Below are 15,152 nucleotides of genomic sequence, written 5' to 3'. Positions count from 1 at the left end.
ACCCGATGGTTCCCTATACAGCGATTAAACAAGGTGTCGCAGAGCCTTTTGTAGATTTCGTAGACCGGGTCTGGGCAGCAGTCGAGAGACGGGTGGAGAGATCTGAACACCGAGACGGGCTAGTCCTAGAAGTGGTGCACATGAACGCCAACACCATGTGCAAAAGGATCATCCTGTCGCTGCCGGCCTCACCAGCGCCGACCCTCGACCAGATCATCGAGGAGTGCACCCTGAAATTGCACCTGATGGAGGAAGAGGCCCCAAAGAGACCTAAAGACAAGCTGGTTGCATCAGCTGCTGCTCCTCCAAGGAACTCAGCTCCGAAGCGACTTCCATCCACACGCCGATGCTTCCACTGCCATCTGGAGGGACATTTTCAGGATCACTGCCCACTTCTAAGGACTATACCAGCCGGGTCTGCGTGAGGAGAGAGGAGGGACAGGAACCCCACAATCCCAAAAAACTAGGAAAGGAACGCGCACTTGCCTCGTGTGCTGATAAAAATGAGGCAAGTCGTGGTGCCGCGAGAGGAGCCGCGATACACCATCTAGTCCCATCTGTAAGCGGCTGCCTCTCAACTACTGACATCGGGGAGCCTTATCGGCTCCGACTCACCAATTCTGTCCACTTTCGTTCCCAGGACTGGCATTTCTTCATAGCAGATGCAGAGCTTCTATCACACATCTGCCACTGTGAAACCAGGAGGAAGGAGGACCTTCTGAACTGTAGGTACCTCATGGTCGGAGACACAAAAAGCACCCCACTGGAGATAGAGGTTCCTCCGATAATTTCCACCCTTAATCCGAAGCTCTTCTATCTTGTGGCACGCTGTGTCCATCCCCCACTCTTCCTGCCTAAGGGCCAGGTTATTGCACAGGCAATTCCTATTCCTTGTGCTCTGTGTAATGACCTGGAACTCTCAGTCTGTTATGCTGGGAAGTTGGGAGAGGAAAAACCCCTCGTATGGTGTAAACTCAAGTGCGAGGAGCATTCTGCATACCTTCAGGGGATGTTGGACACAGGGGCAGACGTGACGGTCATCCCACCACATAAGTGGCCGTCACACTGGGAGCTGCAAAGCATAGCCACGCCAGTCTTAGGACTAGGCGGGCCCCAGCCAGCAAAGCAATCAAAAAATATTATCCAAATTAAGGGTCCGAATGGACTGCTAGCCTCAGTACATCTGTTCGTGATCGATTGTAAATTTACACTATGGGGGAGAGACGCCATGTCCCAGTGGGGAGCCAAATTGGAATTTCCGGCCCTCCAACATTTTTAGGTGTGGCCACTGAGGAGCACCCCACACAGAAATTAACATGGCTCACAGATAAGCCTGTCTGGGTGGAGCAGTGGCCGCTAAGTAAACAAAAACTACAGGCGCTCACAAAACTAGTGGAGGAGGAATTGGCAAAGGGACATATAGTCGAAACTAACAGCCCCTGGAACTTTCCGATGTTTGAAATTAAAAAACCAGGGAAGGACAGCTGGTGACTTCTCCATGATCTAAGGAAAATTAATGAAGCCGTAGAAAATCTGGGCTCTCTCCAACCGGGTATGCCATCTCCATCTATGCTCCCCCAAAATTATCATTTGGCTGTAATTGACATTAAGGATTGCTTCATTCAAATCCCGCTCCATCCGGATGATGCTCCCCGTTTTGCCTTCTCTGTACCCTCCATCAACAGGGAAGGCCCTATGAAGCGCTACCACTGGACAGTACTACCTCAGGGGCTAAAATGTTCCCCCACTTTATGCCAGTGGTATGTCGCCAGGGTTCTGTCCCCAGTGCGTGCCAAGTGGACATCCTGTATTTTCTATCATTACATGGATGACGTGCTGATTTGTGCCCCTGACAGCGAGGTCCTACAAGCAGCTCTGGAGGACACTGTTAGGGCCTTGTCAGTGGCCGGATTCGAACTACAAAAAGTGAAGGTACAGTTACTGCCACCCTGGAAGTACCTGGGCCTAGAAATTAATAACCAAACGATTAGGCCTCAACAAATTCAGATAAGTAACAACCCCAAGACGCTGAATGACATCCAGTGCTTGTGCGGATCGCTAAATTGGATCAGGCCATGGCTGGGACTCACCACGAGGGAACTATCCCCTCTTTTTGACTTGTTAGCAGAAAGGGAGGGGGATGAGGGTTTAATTTCCCCAAGAGTCCTGACCCGGGAGGCCAGAGCCGCACTCGAGAAGGTCCAAACCACCATCGCGAGCAGGCATGCCCATGGCTGTCAACCAGGCCTGCCTTTCCGCTTCATCATCTTAGGTGAGTTACCCCATTTATATGGTATAATATTCCAGTGGGACAAGGGCCAACAGAACCCCCTCTTGATAATAGAGCGGGTGTTCCTTGGCCACAGACAGTCCAAAAGTATCACCAGGCCACAAGAGCTGATGGCGCAGCTCACAATACGGGCCAGGGCTCGTCTGCAAGTACTAGCGGGTTGTGACTTCACATGTATCCACCTCCCCATCAAAACATCCATGGGGAAAATGACCAAGGAGACCTTTGAACACCTTCTCAGACAAAATGAAAATTTGCAGTTTGCTCTAGACAGCTTCTCAGGCCAAATTCAAATTGGGCATTCTGGCCATCATCTGTTCAATACAGAATTCAAATTGTTGCCGAGAGAATTGCAAAGTAAAAAGCCACTCAAAGCACTGACAGTGTTCACAGATGGGTCAGGGAAGTCCCACAAGTCAGTAGTGACTTGGAAAGACCCAGAGACTCAGTTGTGGGAATCAGACGTTAAGGTGGTGGAAGGTTCCCCACAAGTAGGTGAGTTGGATGCTGTCGTGAGGGCTTTTAAAAAATTCGATCAACCTTTTAATCTAGCCACAGATTCGGCATATGTGGCAGGAGCAGTGTCTAGAGCTGAACATGCAATTGTAAAAGAGGTCCCAAATCAAGTCATCTTCAGGTTGCTCACAGAATTAGTACACCTGGTTTCTAACCGTGAGCATCCCTTTTCCTACATACCATCTGGTATGCTCCTCTAGCACTGGCATAGCAACAAAACTGTGTCTTAAGTAAAAACAAGTCAAATGTAACAGCTCCAATGTTGCATGTAAAGCAAATCTGTATATAAATATATTCTTTTCAAATTTCTGCTGCCGTTCTTAAGGAAAAAAAAAATCTCACTATCAGCCTTCAAAACAACAGCAGACAGCAATCTGTCAGTTCTCCAGTAAGCACGAGCTTTCTAACCAGTGTCATTAGCACCTCAAAAAAGACGTTTTCCCTGCCTTGCTTGCCAAGAATTCACAATAGCTTGTCAACAATATTAATACCTACCAATTACCCAGTCTTTCCAAGTTCAAAGCACTGTAAAAACTGAAGTAATCTGCTGCAGCATTTTCTAGGTTCATGCTAATTCCTGTAAATGAAATGCTTTTAAAATATGGCATGTTCTGGAGTGTTTTATTTAATTCCCTTCATTTTCACTGTTTTCTTATCTTGAACTTGCTTTTTCTCCCAAGTTCTGGAATTTATGTTTTTTTTCTTATTACTTTTTCCCCAAGACTAATGTTCCTGACCACCCTGTTGAGTCACAAACACAGACTGACCTATGTGTATGCTCCCCTTTATACTTACTTTCTCCAGGTTCATCTTTATTTTCTCAACTTTTCCAACATTACTCGTTCAGCTTTGCAGCCTCACAGCCCATTTGTCTCTGCACACTTTACAGCATTGTTTGTGTCCTCTAAGTCAGTCAAACAACTGACTTGACATCTATCACATGCAGTTTGTCATCCTTTCCTCGGGGAAAAAGGGGTCAAAGTCTTGTCAGAGTCCTTAACCTTTAGATGTGTTGCAATAAGTCAGTGTGAGGCAAGCCCATCAGAGGTGCTAACAGCAATACTAACGCTTTGCAGAGAAGCTCATGAGCTTTGCCATGGTTATCAAGTCCCAAGAAAGATCCAAATTCTCTGAGCTAAAGTAAAAGTGTCCTCAAGGACCATACTTTTTTTCTCCTCTAACCCACACCCAGCTTTACTTCTGATGTACTTACAAGCTTCTTCATTCCCATTTTTGGGGTAACTTGCCTTTTAATAAGTGGGTGGAATTTCAAGTTAGTAGGAGTCTGAGCTTGTGCTGACAGGCAAAAGTCTCTTCCATTTTCACACTGACCTGCTCTGTGCATGAAAGCCCTTGATCTCTTGCCTTTTTATATGTCAACAGTAAGTCTAGCTCAGGCACTCCTTCTCCAGCACAATTTAGCCCTCCTCAGAGAATAACCTCAGGGGATGACCTCAGATGATCTCTGAACTGTGCTGTTCAGACACCAGCCAGTCTACAAATCCACCTGTGTCTTGGCATCCACCTCTGGCGGCGAAATCGCTCTTCTGTTCCATTTACACTGTGACTTATTTGTATTTGGGATTAGCAGAAGACAGTTTCCAACAAATTGAAACTCATCTATTATCCAAATTGTAGATTAATATTTGATGTGAAGGTAAGACACTGTCACTGAAGCTTGATTTCCTCCAAATCCTTTTGCTTCTCAGGTGTTTGTCCACTGCAATTTATAAGTCAAATAACTTTAAGGGTGAAGGAACATCCTATGAGCCCAGAACTACAGAGCTGGCACAATGGATGGGTAAGTGGCTTCTTATTCTGGTTTTCTGTTAGCTAGCCTAATCTCTCCAGAATGTCGTTATTAGCTGCTGCACCTGGCTCACCAGTATAATGCTTATTCATTTCTGCCAGGCTTTAAAGCACTTGATTTCATGGCTGGCTGGTACATTAACGGGTAAAGGTAGTTTCAGTACCTCTTTGCCGCTTCAATATTTAAGGCCACCATTTCAGCCCTGGCAAGGTTCTCTGCACAATACCAGGTAACCTCAGGTGCCTTTGCAGACCTAGCTGCACATGCTCTGTGACCACACATCCACTGAAACCCAGCATGGCAGCAGGCCCTGATCCAAGACAGCAAAAGGAGGTGTTTTCCCACCTATTCTGCTAAAGGAACACAATGCTGAAACCATGTCAAGGAACCTAAGCTGAAAACTGTCCTAAATCCACACCTGAAGCATGGGGTACCATGTAGGTGCACAGTTTGTGCTAACTGGGAGTGGGGCTGTGGCCAGCCTCATCTCCAATGGGCTACAGCTGTGAAAAGCAGGTGAGCAGCATTGACAGCAATGAGCCATGGAGTGCCCAGGTGCACTGACCATCACCAAAGGGAACAGAGGGCACACAGGTGCCATGCATGGACATGAGGGTATAAAAGGTTGGGCTGAAGAACTAGGAAGAGCAGACACTTAGTGATTTCTGCTATGGTATGGTGTTGCCCTGTATGGGTTGAAGCCTTCTGAAATGGTATGGGGATACTCTGTGTATCAGGGCCGTCTCAACTGCGACATGTGCTGCGACAGTACTATCCAGAGAGACCTGGACAAGCTTGAGAAGTGCATCTATGGGAACCTCATGAAGTTTGACAAGGCCAAGTGCAAGGTGCTACACCTGGGTCAGGGCAACCCCCGGTCTTAATACAGGCTTAGGGGATGGACAGATTGAGAGCAGCCCTGCCTGGAAGGACTTGGGGGTGCTGCTGGGTGAGAGGCTGGACATGAGCTGGCTATGGGCACTCACAGCCCAGAAAGTCAAACATGTCCTAGGCTGCATCCAAAGCAGCGTGGGCAGCAGGGGAGGGAGAGGGGATTCTGCCCCTCTTCTCTGGTGAGACCCCACCTGCAGGGCTGCATCGGCTCTGGGGTCCCAGAACAGGACAGACAAGGACCTGGTGGCTTGAGTCCAGAGGAGGGCCTCCAAGATAATCAGAGGGATGGAGCACCTCTCCTATGAGGGAAGATTGAAAGAGTTGGGATTGTTTGGTGTGGAAGAGAAGGCTTAGGGGAGACCTAATTGTGGCCTTCCAGTACCTGAAGGGAGCCTACAAGAAAGATGGAGAGAGACCTTTTACAAGAGCATGGAAGTGGACAGGGCAAGGGTGAATGGCTCCAAATTTAAAGGGAGTAGGTTTAAATTAGACATTTGGGAGAAATTCTTTACAGTGATCCTGGTGAGGCACTGAAGCAGGTTGCCCAGAGGAGTTGTGAATGTGCCATCCCTGGAAGTGTTCAAGGGCAGGTTGGATGGGGTTTTTTGCCTGGTCTAGTGCAAGGTGTCCCTGCCCATGCCAGGGGCTTGGAACTAGGAGTCTTTAAGGACCCTTCCAACCCGAACTGTTCTTCGACTGTATGACCCCTTATCTTAGGGTTCCAGATCTCCTATGATTCTCTTTTTGTGGTTCTCCACCCAAACTTTTCAGCTTGGAGCTGGGGGCCGGGATGTGAACACGCGATGATCTGGAATCACAAACGCCACTCGCGCGGTGTCTGGAGTTGGAAGCCGCAAAGCCGCTCGGTCCCGGCGGCAGCGGCGAGAGGCCCGAAGAACTCGGAGCCGCAGCCACGGCCGCGTCCCTGCCGGCCCTCAGGGCAGCGCTTCCCGCCGCTCTCCAGGGGAAAGGCGCACGCGCCCGCGCGCTCCGGCCGGGCCAGGCGATTGGCGGGAGCGGCCGTGACGTCATCGCGGCGCGCCGGCAGCCGCGCGCACCGCTCCTGAGGGGAGCGCGCCGTGCTCGCGCCGCCCGGGCCTCCTCGCGCGCTCCTGCCCGGGCCCGGCCCGGCTCCTGCCGGCCGCTCCCTCCCGCCGCGCGACAGGTGCGTGTGCGCGGCGCGGCCGCCGTGAGATGAGGAGGGAGTGTGGGTGGATGGATGGGCAGGCAGGAGCCTTCCAGCTGCCTGGCAGCGCCCCTGGCCTCGCGTTCCTGTGGGAGCGCCGGCCGGTCCCTTCGCCGGCATTTTCCTATCTGTATTAGACGGGCCCTGCCGGCTCTCTCCCCTTCCTGGCTTTTCCCGCAGAAAGGTTAAGAAGATGAGCCTCTACAATTTGGACCGGTTCCGCTTCGAGAGGAAGGGGAAGGGCGCGGAGCAGGTGTCGCCGTCCCCGCCGGCGGCCTGCGCGGAGGCACCTGTCGCTGCTGCCGCGGTCCGTGCCGCTGGAGGGGATGAGGAGGAAGGTACGGATGACAACAAGAGGCCAGACACTCCGGCTTCGGACGTGACAGAGAGAACCGGTGAGTCAGGTGTTTTGCATGAAGTATAAAGGCAGTGTAAGCATTTAATTTCTAGAGATAAAGTAATTAACTTTTTTTTTGGTGTCTGTCATTTTGGGTTTTGCCTCCTTTATTTGTTTTACAAATGTGTTTTTCTGCGCAAATATTTCACAACAATTTCCACAAAAGTATCCTCATTTATAGCAGTGTATGCTCTAATTGAACATGTGCATTTACAGGCAGATTGTTAACCTTCTGAAATAACTTGTTTTTTTAAATTGATTAAGTAAGCTTCAAATTAAATGTTGAAAGAGTGTTATGTTTTCCTATTTGTAAACTCTATTTACTGACACTTATTTTACACTAACATTTCAGGGTTTTCAAGGTAGAAATGGCTTTTATTTGTCTGATAGATACAACATTTAGCTTTCTGAGTAGAGTCCTTGGCTAATGCATCGTGGAGCATCACAGATGGAATTGAAAAGAGAGGGAACAGTTTCTTTTCACTTGGGCCTGGTTTTGTAAAGAGCTGAGAGACCTGGTACTGATTCTCAGAAGCTGACTGTGTTAATGGCTTTGTTGTAGTGTTTGTCCTCTTTGGGGGCAGAAGCTTGGGGTTTTCATGGAAATGTGAAAAACTTGATCGTGTCTTAGTGTGTTAGTTTCCTTTGGCTGAGACAGTAGGGATGTGCTGTTCCTGTTTAGATTTGTTGGTTAATACTAATGACTGAAGTTGCTGTTGGCTGTGTAATCACATTCACCTGTGTGTTTTTCCTGTTACTGAGGGAGTAAGATTTGAAAAACAGACAGTATCTCCTGCTGACTATGTGGTACTTCTCAGACATGCCGTTTAACTTGTAGTATAGTTGTCGAGTTACAGGTGTTATTGGAGAGATCAGACAGAGTATGACTATGCATTTATTCAAAAAATGAAACAACAATGTCTTGATGTTGTTTAACTACATTTTTGCATGTGATTTTTCTCTTGGTGCAGGGCAGTTTTTCACAATACCTTATCTACATAATAACAGAGAACCATTCATGCACAAGGAGTTCTTTTTTAAAACTGAATTACAGGAGGTGGATATTTACTCTTCCCTAAATTTTGGTTTAGTGTCAGTTGACTGTTTTCAGTTGATTGGAGTGCTCTTGTGTTTACTTTAGTAAATATTAAGCAGTGTTCTGCATTAAAATATATAAAACATGTAAGTTGCCAGTCTGGAACTGAGTAACCTGTCCACTTGCAAAGAATGTTTTGGTGACAGGGAGAACTCTACAGAAGCAGCAAGCAGCTGTTAATTCTGGTTTCTGCTGATGTGTCTTTGCAGTGTATGGCACAGTGGGCACTCTGAAGAAATGCACTTTGGAACAGGTGTTCCCTTCCTGTTTGTGGTAAATCATTGTCTTGTGCTGTGGAGGAGTTACCGAGTGCAGGGGCCCTTCTTGAACTGTGAGTGTAGTTCTGCAGTAATGGATGGTGCTGCTTGTTTTGTTGGCTTAGTATTTTGGGGATTTACTTTATTTTAATATTGTACTTCTTCCTTTAATCTGCCTGTGGGCTTTGTCAGTGTAAGCATGTAGCTAGACCATAACTGCCAACAAATGTCAGTGCTTGTTTTTTTCAAAATGCTGGTTTCCCTTGACTTAAATTCTGCAGAGATAGGACTGTGGAGAAGGGGTGTAATACCAATTTAGGGGCATTAGTTTAGATACAAGGTAATAAAAAGAAAGGTGAAGGCCAACCTAAAAGACATGTAATTCGCAACTAAGTAGTTGTGAGGAAAACTAGTGGGAGATGGTGGTAGCTAACAGTGAAACAGGGTAGAGTGCAAGAGGAGGCAAAACTACAGCAGGTGTCCAACGGAAATCAGCATCCATGGACACGGATGCTGGTGTAGAACTGGGGCACTAATTAACATTTAAAATTGAGAAGTAATTATTAGTGCTCTGCATATACGTAATACTTCATCTTTCACAGATATTGAGTGTTTAGAGAAGTGTGAGTGGTTTAGTGACTTTTTCTCCCACTTATTTGCACATCAATGTTATGTAACCTATTTAAAGAATTAATAACCTTTTAAGAAATGAAATCACATTTTCTGCATCTACAGAATTTAATGAAAAATAAAGCACTTACATAATGTCTGCATGATATGAGGCACTTAAATGTAATAGAGAAGACTGGATTTGATTAGCAGATGCCTGTCCTTGTTTCCTAATTAGTGTCAGGAAGACAGAATTTTTCTTGGTTTGGGTCAAATAAAACAGTTACTTTTTTTTGGTTTTGTTGTTGTTATTTCTGAATGGACATGGAAAGGCCCAAAGATGAGTTTATGGCACTGTGTACTCTCTGCTGCTAACTGCACCAACAGGTCACACTATGGAGTTGTTCTGTTCGAGAAGCCGTTTACACCAGGCTCACCAAAAATAACTTGCCCTAATGCTCAGTGCCTCATGTGAGGATGAAAATTACTCAGATTTCTTCTGAAGACAAAATGATTAACAGAATACTGGTACAAGAAACTGGGGAAAGAAGAGAAGAGTGATCTTTATTTCACTATACAAACAAAAATGCTATTAAATAGCTAACAACTTGGGGTTGTTGGTATTTTTTTTTTTGCTAACAACTTTGGTATAGTGCAACCACTGCGTGTATCTAAAAAGAATTGAATAATCTTTATCCTTCAGGAGCACAAATAGTTCAGTATAATTTCTGAGAGATTGCTTCAGATTTCTGTTTCATCAAGTGCCCTGAAATGCGCCTCTAACAAAGTATAGGATTGTCTAAATGACATCCATCTTCAAAAAATATAGTCGCAAGTTGTCTGTTGTGTCATGAACCACCATTATCTTTTTAGCTATTTTCTTTAATTTTGTTTTCCCAGAACAAACTAATATTGGTAGATGGTTCTGTACCCCATTTATGTCTGTAGGTCATGCTTCTTGTTCCTTTGTGTTGAACATGCATCCCTTCTGCTTTAATAAGCAACTTGTGGTGTGATGGCCACAAGAATTGGTCATCTTTGTACACTTGTCTGTATTCAAAATTATGCAGACCTGCAGTGGCTTTGCAGCCAGGTTGTAGGGAATAATTCTGGACTGCATTTACTGGGACAGACTGGAGACAGTTACCAAATTATATATGGTAGACATCTCTAAAAAGAGTTGGAAAATACACTGGAGTGGCTTACTGTAGTTTTTCATGCAAATTAGTATTATTTACTGAATAGTACTATTTACTGAATCTCTTAATCTGTTAAGGAAACAGTGAAGAATCTTAATTTTCATTTAGATGTTTTTAATTATGTAATTAGCTCAGTGCACTGAGATAATGAGATTATTCTACACAGTTGTAGGAATGGAGCGGAACTGTACCAGACCTGCACAAATTAAAATAATTACCAACATGAATTTCAAAATGAGGCTTTTATTCTGGTCTCAAAGAGCATGCTTAATAAGCTTCCAAAAAGAATTGAAATAAAAGTTGTAAAAGAAATTAAACTACAATGTATAACCCCGTTATTGATGGCTGATTTTGTTGATATCCTCTCTGTACTGTTTGAATATGTATCCTAAATGACTACACTTTGAGATTATAATGCTCAAAGCTCACTGGCACTGGGACTGCTCTTTTTTTGTTCTTATGTCATTTTCTCTAGGATCTGAGCAAGTCCTGTCTTTTGCTTATGTCTCAGTTTGTAGAGAGTAATTCTACTTAAAGTATTTCTGGAAAAAAGTGATGACTGCAGTATCAAGTGAAGTTTTCTAAGGGTTCATGGGAAGATATGTTGAAGTAATCATAATTTTAAAAGGGCTGCTTTAAGAAGTACCTTAGAATAATACTGACAGCTAGGATTACTTTAGCCAATGGAAAAGACTTTCCTTTGAAAAGGGAATACTTAATACCTTGTAGACGTGAGCAGCATGTGCTTGATACTGTTTTCCAAAACTAGGTGGAAGTTACTTTCTATTTGACAAGGCTTGTTGGGCAATGTTGGTAAATGTGGTAGGCCTCTTAAGTATTGCCTCAGTTTTTGCTTTGGTTTTACCTTTGTTTTCACTTGGGAGAGAAGCTGGCTTTCTCAGAGTGTGGTGTATGATTTGTGTAGGAAGTTGTGTTTAGAATTACAGGGCAGTGTATTTGCTTTTAATGATACCAAAAACTGGTGGTTGTTGTTGGGTTTTGGTTTTGATGTTAATGTGTACATATCGGGATACTTATGAGTGTTCCTTTTCTGGCCTCAGAGTCAAAAGCTGGTCTTATGATTGCAGGCATCCCTTAATAGTTCTTTTGAATTGCCTGTAATCAGAAAATTCTGCCTCCAACAATTACATATTGTGGCTATAACTTTAGTCTATTACTATGCTACAAGGTTACAGTTTGCTCTAAATATGAGGAACTCCTTATTACATGTGTGATTTCTGCTTCCCCCCCACTTAGTAGGGGACTCTGTTCAGTGGAATAGGTGGAAGAAGGGCAGAAGACTGGGCTTTTTTTTTTGAGAGGGAGAATGCTTTTTTTTTTTTTTTTTTTCCCAGGCAACTCAGCATTTTCTAAGTATGGGAGTTAGGATCTATCATGAAGACTGGACAGTACTTGCTAAATAGAATGAGAAATCACTAAGTGAAATGTTAAATACTCTTTATTTAAATATAAATCTTAGGCTTATACTGTAAAGAATAAAATTACTTCTAAGACTATCATATTTTTTGTAAGATTTCCTTGTGTTTTTCCTTTAAATTCAGTAAGGGTGCCTCTTAGCAAAGTTGTCATGAGCACCTGTCCTTTCTGTGTCACACTGCTTGCAAAGGGAATTTGTTTGAAATTTAGTTTAATCTAAGGCGAAGCTCCATGAAAACTGCCTTGATCCATTCTGTTAATTCAGTATAGATGTGAAATTCTCATGTTTCTTGAGACCTGTTTTGATATTGAATCACATTTTTTAATGTGTTTTGTGTTTCTATCCTATTGTGATAGCCTTTGCCCTGATAACCCAACTTCATAATGTTCCCAAAGGTCTCTTTTGCTCCTTTCCTGTATTCATCTCAAAACTTAATCAGTTTTCAGATGAAGCAACTGCATCAAGGACAGCACATCTCCTTCCTAAAATGGACAGATAGAAGAAGGTACTGCTCAGGAGGCTTCCACTGCCAACATGTTGATCTTGGATGCAGGGAGGTCTGTCTTGTAACATGTACTACTGCTTCAGAACTAATAATTTTTAAGCATTCCTAAATTTGCATGTGTATGGGCTTTTCAAAATAAGATTAATTTGCAAAGTGAGACTTTTTCCTCTTCTAAAAATCATTACCATAATCCTGTGTTGTGTTTTGAAAGTGATAGAAATTACTTAGATTTTGATAAATCTACTAAAACTAGGTCTTTTATCACAGTTGAAGGAACTGGACACCATGTAGCTCCTTTCTGCATTTGACTGTCAGATTAATTTACTCTAGCTTCATCTGTGTCTGCTGGCAAATCAGCTTTGCAAACTGATGTTACATTCTAGTAATTTGACTCAGCAAGTTTCTGCATTACTGAATAGAGACAGAAGAAACTACCTTTACTTCCAGCCAAAATTGTGGTTCTGGAGTTAGCAGCACCACTGGTGCTTGGTTCACAAGCCCATGAGTTTTAAAAAAGGATGGGTGTGTTAGAGGGGAGAGGATGCCTGTGATCCGTTCTTTGTGTTATGAGATTTTAAGGTATTTTTATTTGAGGACTTCTAGTGACAGTAGTATCACTAAAACACAGCTTTCCCAGAAGCTGGTGGCTGATTCTCCTGCCCCTTATCCTGGTGTTTTTCTGTGTGTGGCTAAGGCCACCTTTGTTGAAGGATCCATTCAGTGCAGGTCACTCAGTGTGTGGCTGCAGGTTGAGCTGTGGGTGCAGAGAGCCCCAGGCAGGAGGTGGGGAACTGCTGACCCCGTCAGGGCGCTGGGCACTCAGGAGCTGATGACTCCAGACTTTGCTGTACTTAGACTATGAGGGTGTAAAACCTCACAGGATTTTTTTTGGAGGGGGTTGCTCCTCAGAGGCACCAGCTGGAGCTGTGATTCTGTTACTGCACTGTGTTTAAATGACACCAGGGATCTGGACATCTGAGAGTGCTCTGGGAAACCTGGTGTGACTCTGTGAATGTGGGATCTGTAGCTGCAAAGGGGTCTTGGTCCCAGCTGAGGTGCTGCTGCCAGAGTGGCTCCTGGATGGTTGGACAGGGATGTTTCTTTAACAACCTGAAGTCTTAAGGCTTCAATGATTGCTCTTTTGAACTGTCATTTAAACCTTGTTGGTGTTTCCTTATAGACACTGAGTTACGTTCACCTCTATCCCTTTAACCACTATTAGAGCTCCATTTTAAAGTTTTCTTTTTCTGTAGTGTACTCTGTAACATTTGGTACCACATTTTTTTAAATTTATTGGGTGCCTTTGCCTTTCAAAGCTTGTGTAGTTTCCTGTGTCAGCAAATAACTTGTACTTCTAGGATTTATCTTTTCTTCAGTGCTACCACAGTGAGTTATTTAAATTTTATTTTCCACAAGATTTCTTTCATAAAGGAAAGGCTCTCTGCAGCTGTCATGTTCTCTGCTGTGTGCATCAATTTTTCTCTCTTCATAGAGAAAAGAGAAATATGCCTATGTTTCTATCCATGTTCTGATCAGCCTGGAAGTAGTTCAGAGGACCGTGCTCATTACTCATTTATCTAAAAATAAGTATTTATTTATTTTCAAATAGTTATTAACCTAAAATACGCGTTGTCTTAACCTTTGTAGTATAAAAATTGTTTGATGTAAGAGGGCTGAAGATCTTTTACCAGGTAAGTTCTCACTTAAATGCAGCTGACAGGAATTTTCTGTGCATGAGAGTGTGAGTTCTGTTTAACTGGCTGTTGTCTCTCTGAAAAAAATCACAGCTACCTGATGCGCTAAGTACAAATATTTGAAGTCATAAGTCATTGTCTCCTCTTTTTTCTCCCATCGAAATGTCTTGCACAGAGTATTCCACCATCCCAGAAACTCCTGAAGCTCAGAGGACAATAAAAGAGTCTTACTTCAAGCGCCAGCGAGGAGTGCACTTCATCGATGTGTCTGACAGTGAGGATGAGGAGCCAAGAAACGTCAGTGCTGCCAAAGAAACCCAGGCTCCGAGGGGAGAGGTGGTCTTAATGTACGCTTTGAGCCAGCTTTGTCGTGTCTCTGCACCCTCAGGGGTGTTCTAAGTTCAAACACTGAATTGAAAATCAGAGCCTAGGTTGGGTTCTTGTTTGCTCCTTTGGGATTCAGCTGCCCCTAACTAAACTTTACTGGTTTTCCAGGGAAGAAGTATCCTGCTAAAACATTTTCTCTGAGGGAGGAGTTCTGTGATGTTGAAACGTGTGATGTTTGTTCATTTACACATTTGTGCCTTTGCCCTTCTGAAATCCTTTTAGTGCAACTTGAAAACTTAACCATAAAACACTTGCTTTTACTAATTTTAAACTGTTGGAATTGATTTTTGTTGGAATTGATTTTTTTTGTATATGCAGCTATATTTGACAGGGAAGCAAATAGAGCTTTAGTGTGTTGTATGAGTCCCAAGGTAAACTTAAGTATGTGTTGTATGGTGTGTTTCCTATGCATAGTGAAAGCTCTTTCTTTCCTAAGTGATTTGGAAATTTATATTTTTGAATGTGCTGGGAAGGAAGAGTCACTGTGCAGGAGTCATTTATATGTGTGCTAAAAAGGCGGTGTTGAGAGAGCAGGTGAGACAAGCTGTAGCCATTTGTAACCATTTAAAGGAAGCCCTGCTAGTTGTATGTCTGTGTGGTAATCGTGCCCTCTAGATGTTCTTGTGCAAAAGAGCCAAGCAAAACGAGATGGCTTTACCCGCTTTTTTGATAGCCTAGTTGAATTAATGGGCAGAAAACTTTTGTGAGAATTGCAGCCTTAACAGGTGTTGCCTCTTGACAGGTTTTCAGTCCTATAGAGAGCATGGAGTTATCGGGGGTTTGCAGCAGAAGTGAAATAATGCATTTTCCTGCTGCTGTTACCTGAAATTTTGATGTTGTGTTGTTTGTTTCTTTTTTTAGTGTTTGCCCCCCA

At 43.9% G+C, this 15,152-nt stretch overlaps 1 protein-coding gene across 1 annotated transcript in view; it reads left to right on the top strand.

Annotated features, from left to right (window-relative positions):
• The window catches only part of SMARCAD1 (SWI/SNF-related, matrix-associated actin-dependent regulator of chromatin, subfamily a, containing DEAD/H box 1), a 126,075-nt gene that overhangs the window by 78,593 nt on the left and 32,330 nt on the right, over positions 1-15,152 (top strand). The window contains exons 2-4 of the mRNA XM_068187565.1: positions 4,516-4,607; positions 6,881-7,091; positions 14,067-14,238. Coding sequence (XP_068043666.1) covers positions 4,572-4,607; positions 6,881-7,091; positions 14,067-14,238 — 419 coding nt within the window. The 5' untranslated portion in view covers positions 4,516-4,571. The remainder of the gene's footprint in view (positions 1-4,515; positions 4,608-6,880; positions 7,092-14,066; positions 14,239-15,152) is intronic.

The sequence above is a fragment of the Anomalospiza imberbis genome, chromosome 4 (assembly GCF_031753505.1).
Source record: "Anomalospiza imberbis isolate Cuckoo-Finch-1a 21T00152 chromosome 4, ASM3175350v1, whole genome shotgun sequence".
Classification (NCBI taxonomy): domain Eukaryota; kingdom Metazoa; phylum Chordata; class Aves; order Passeriformes; family Viduidae; genus Anomalospiza; species Anomalospiza imberbis.
The sequence above is the reverse complement of the archived record's forward strand: the minus strand, read 5'-3'. Positions and strand labels throughout refer to the sequence as shown.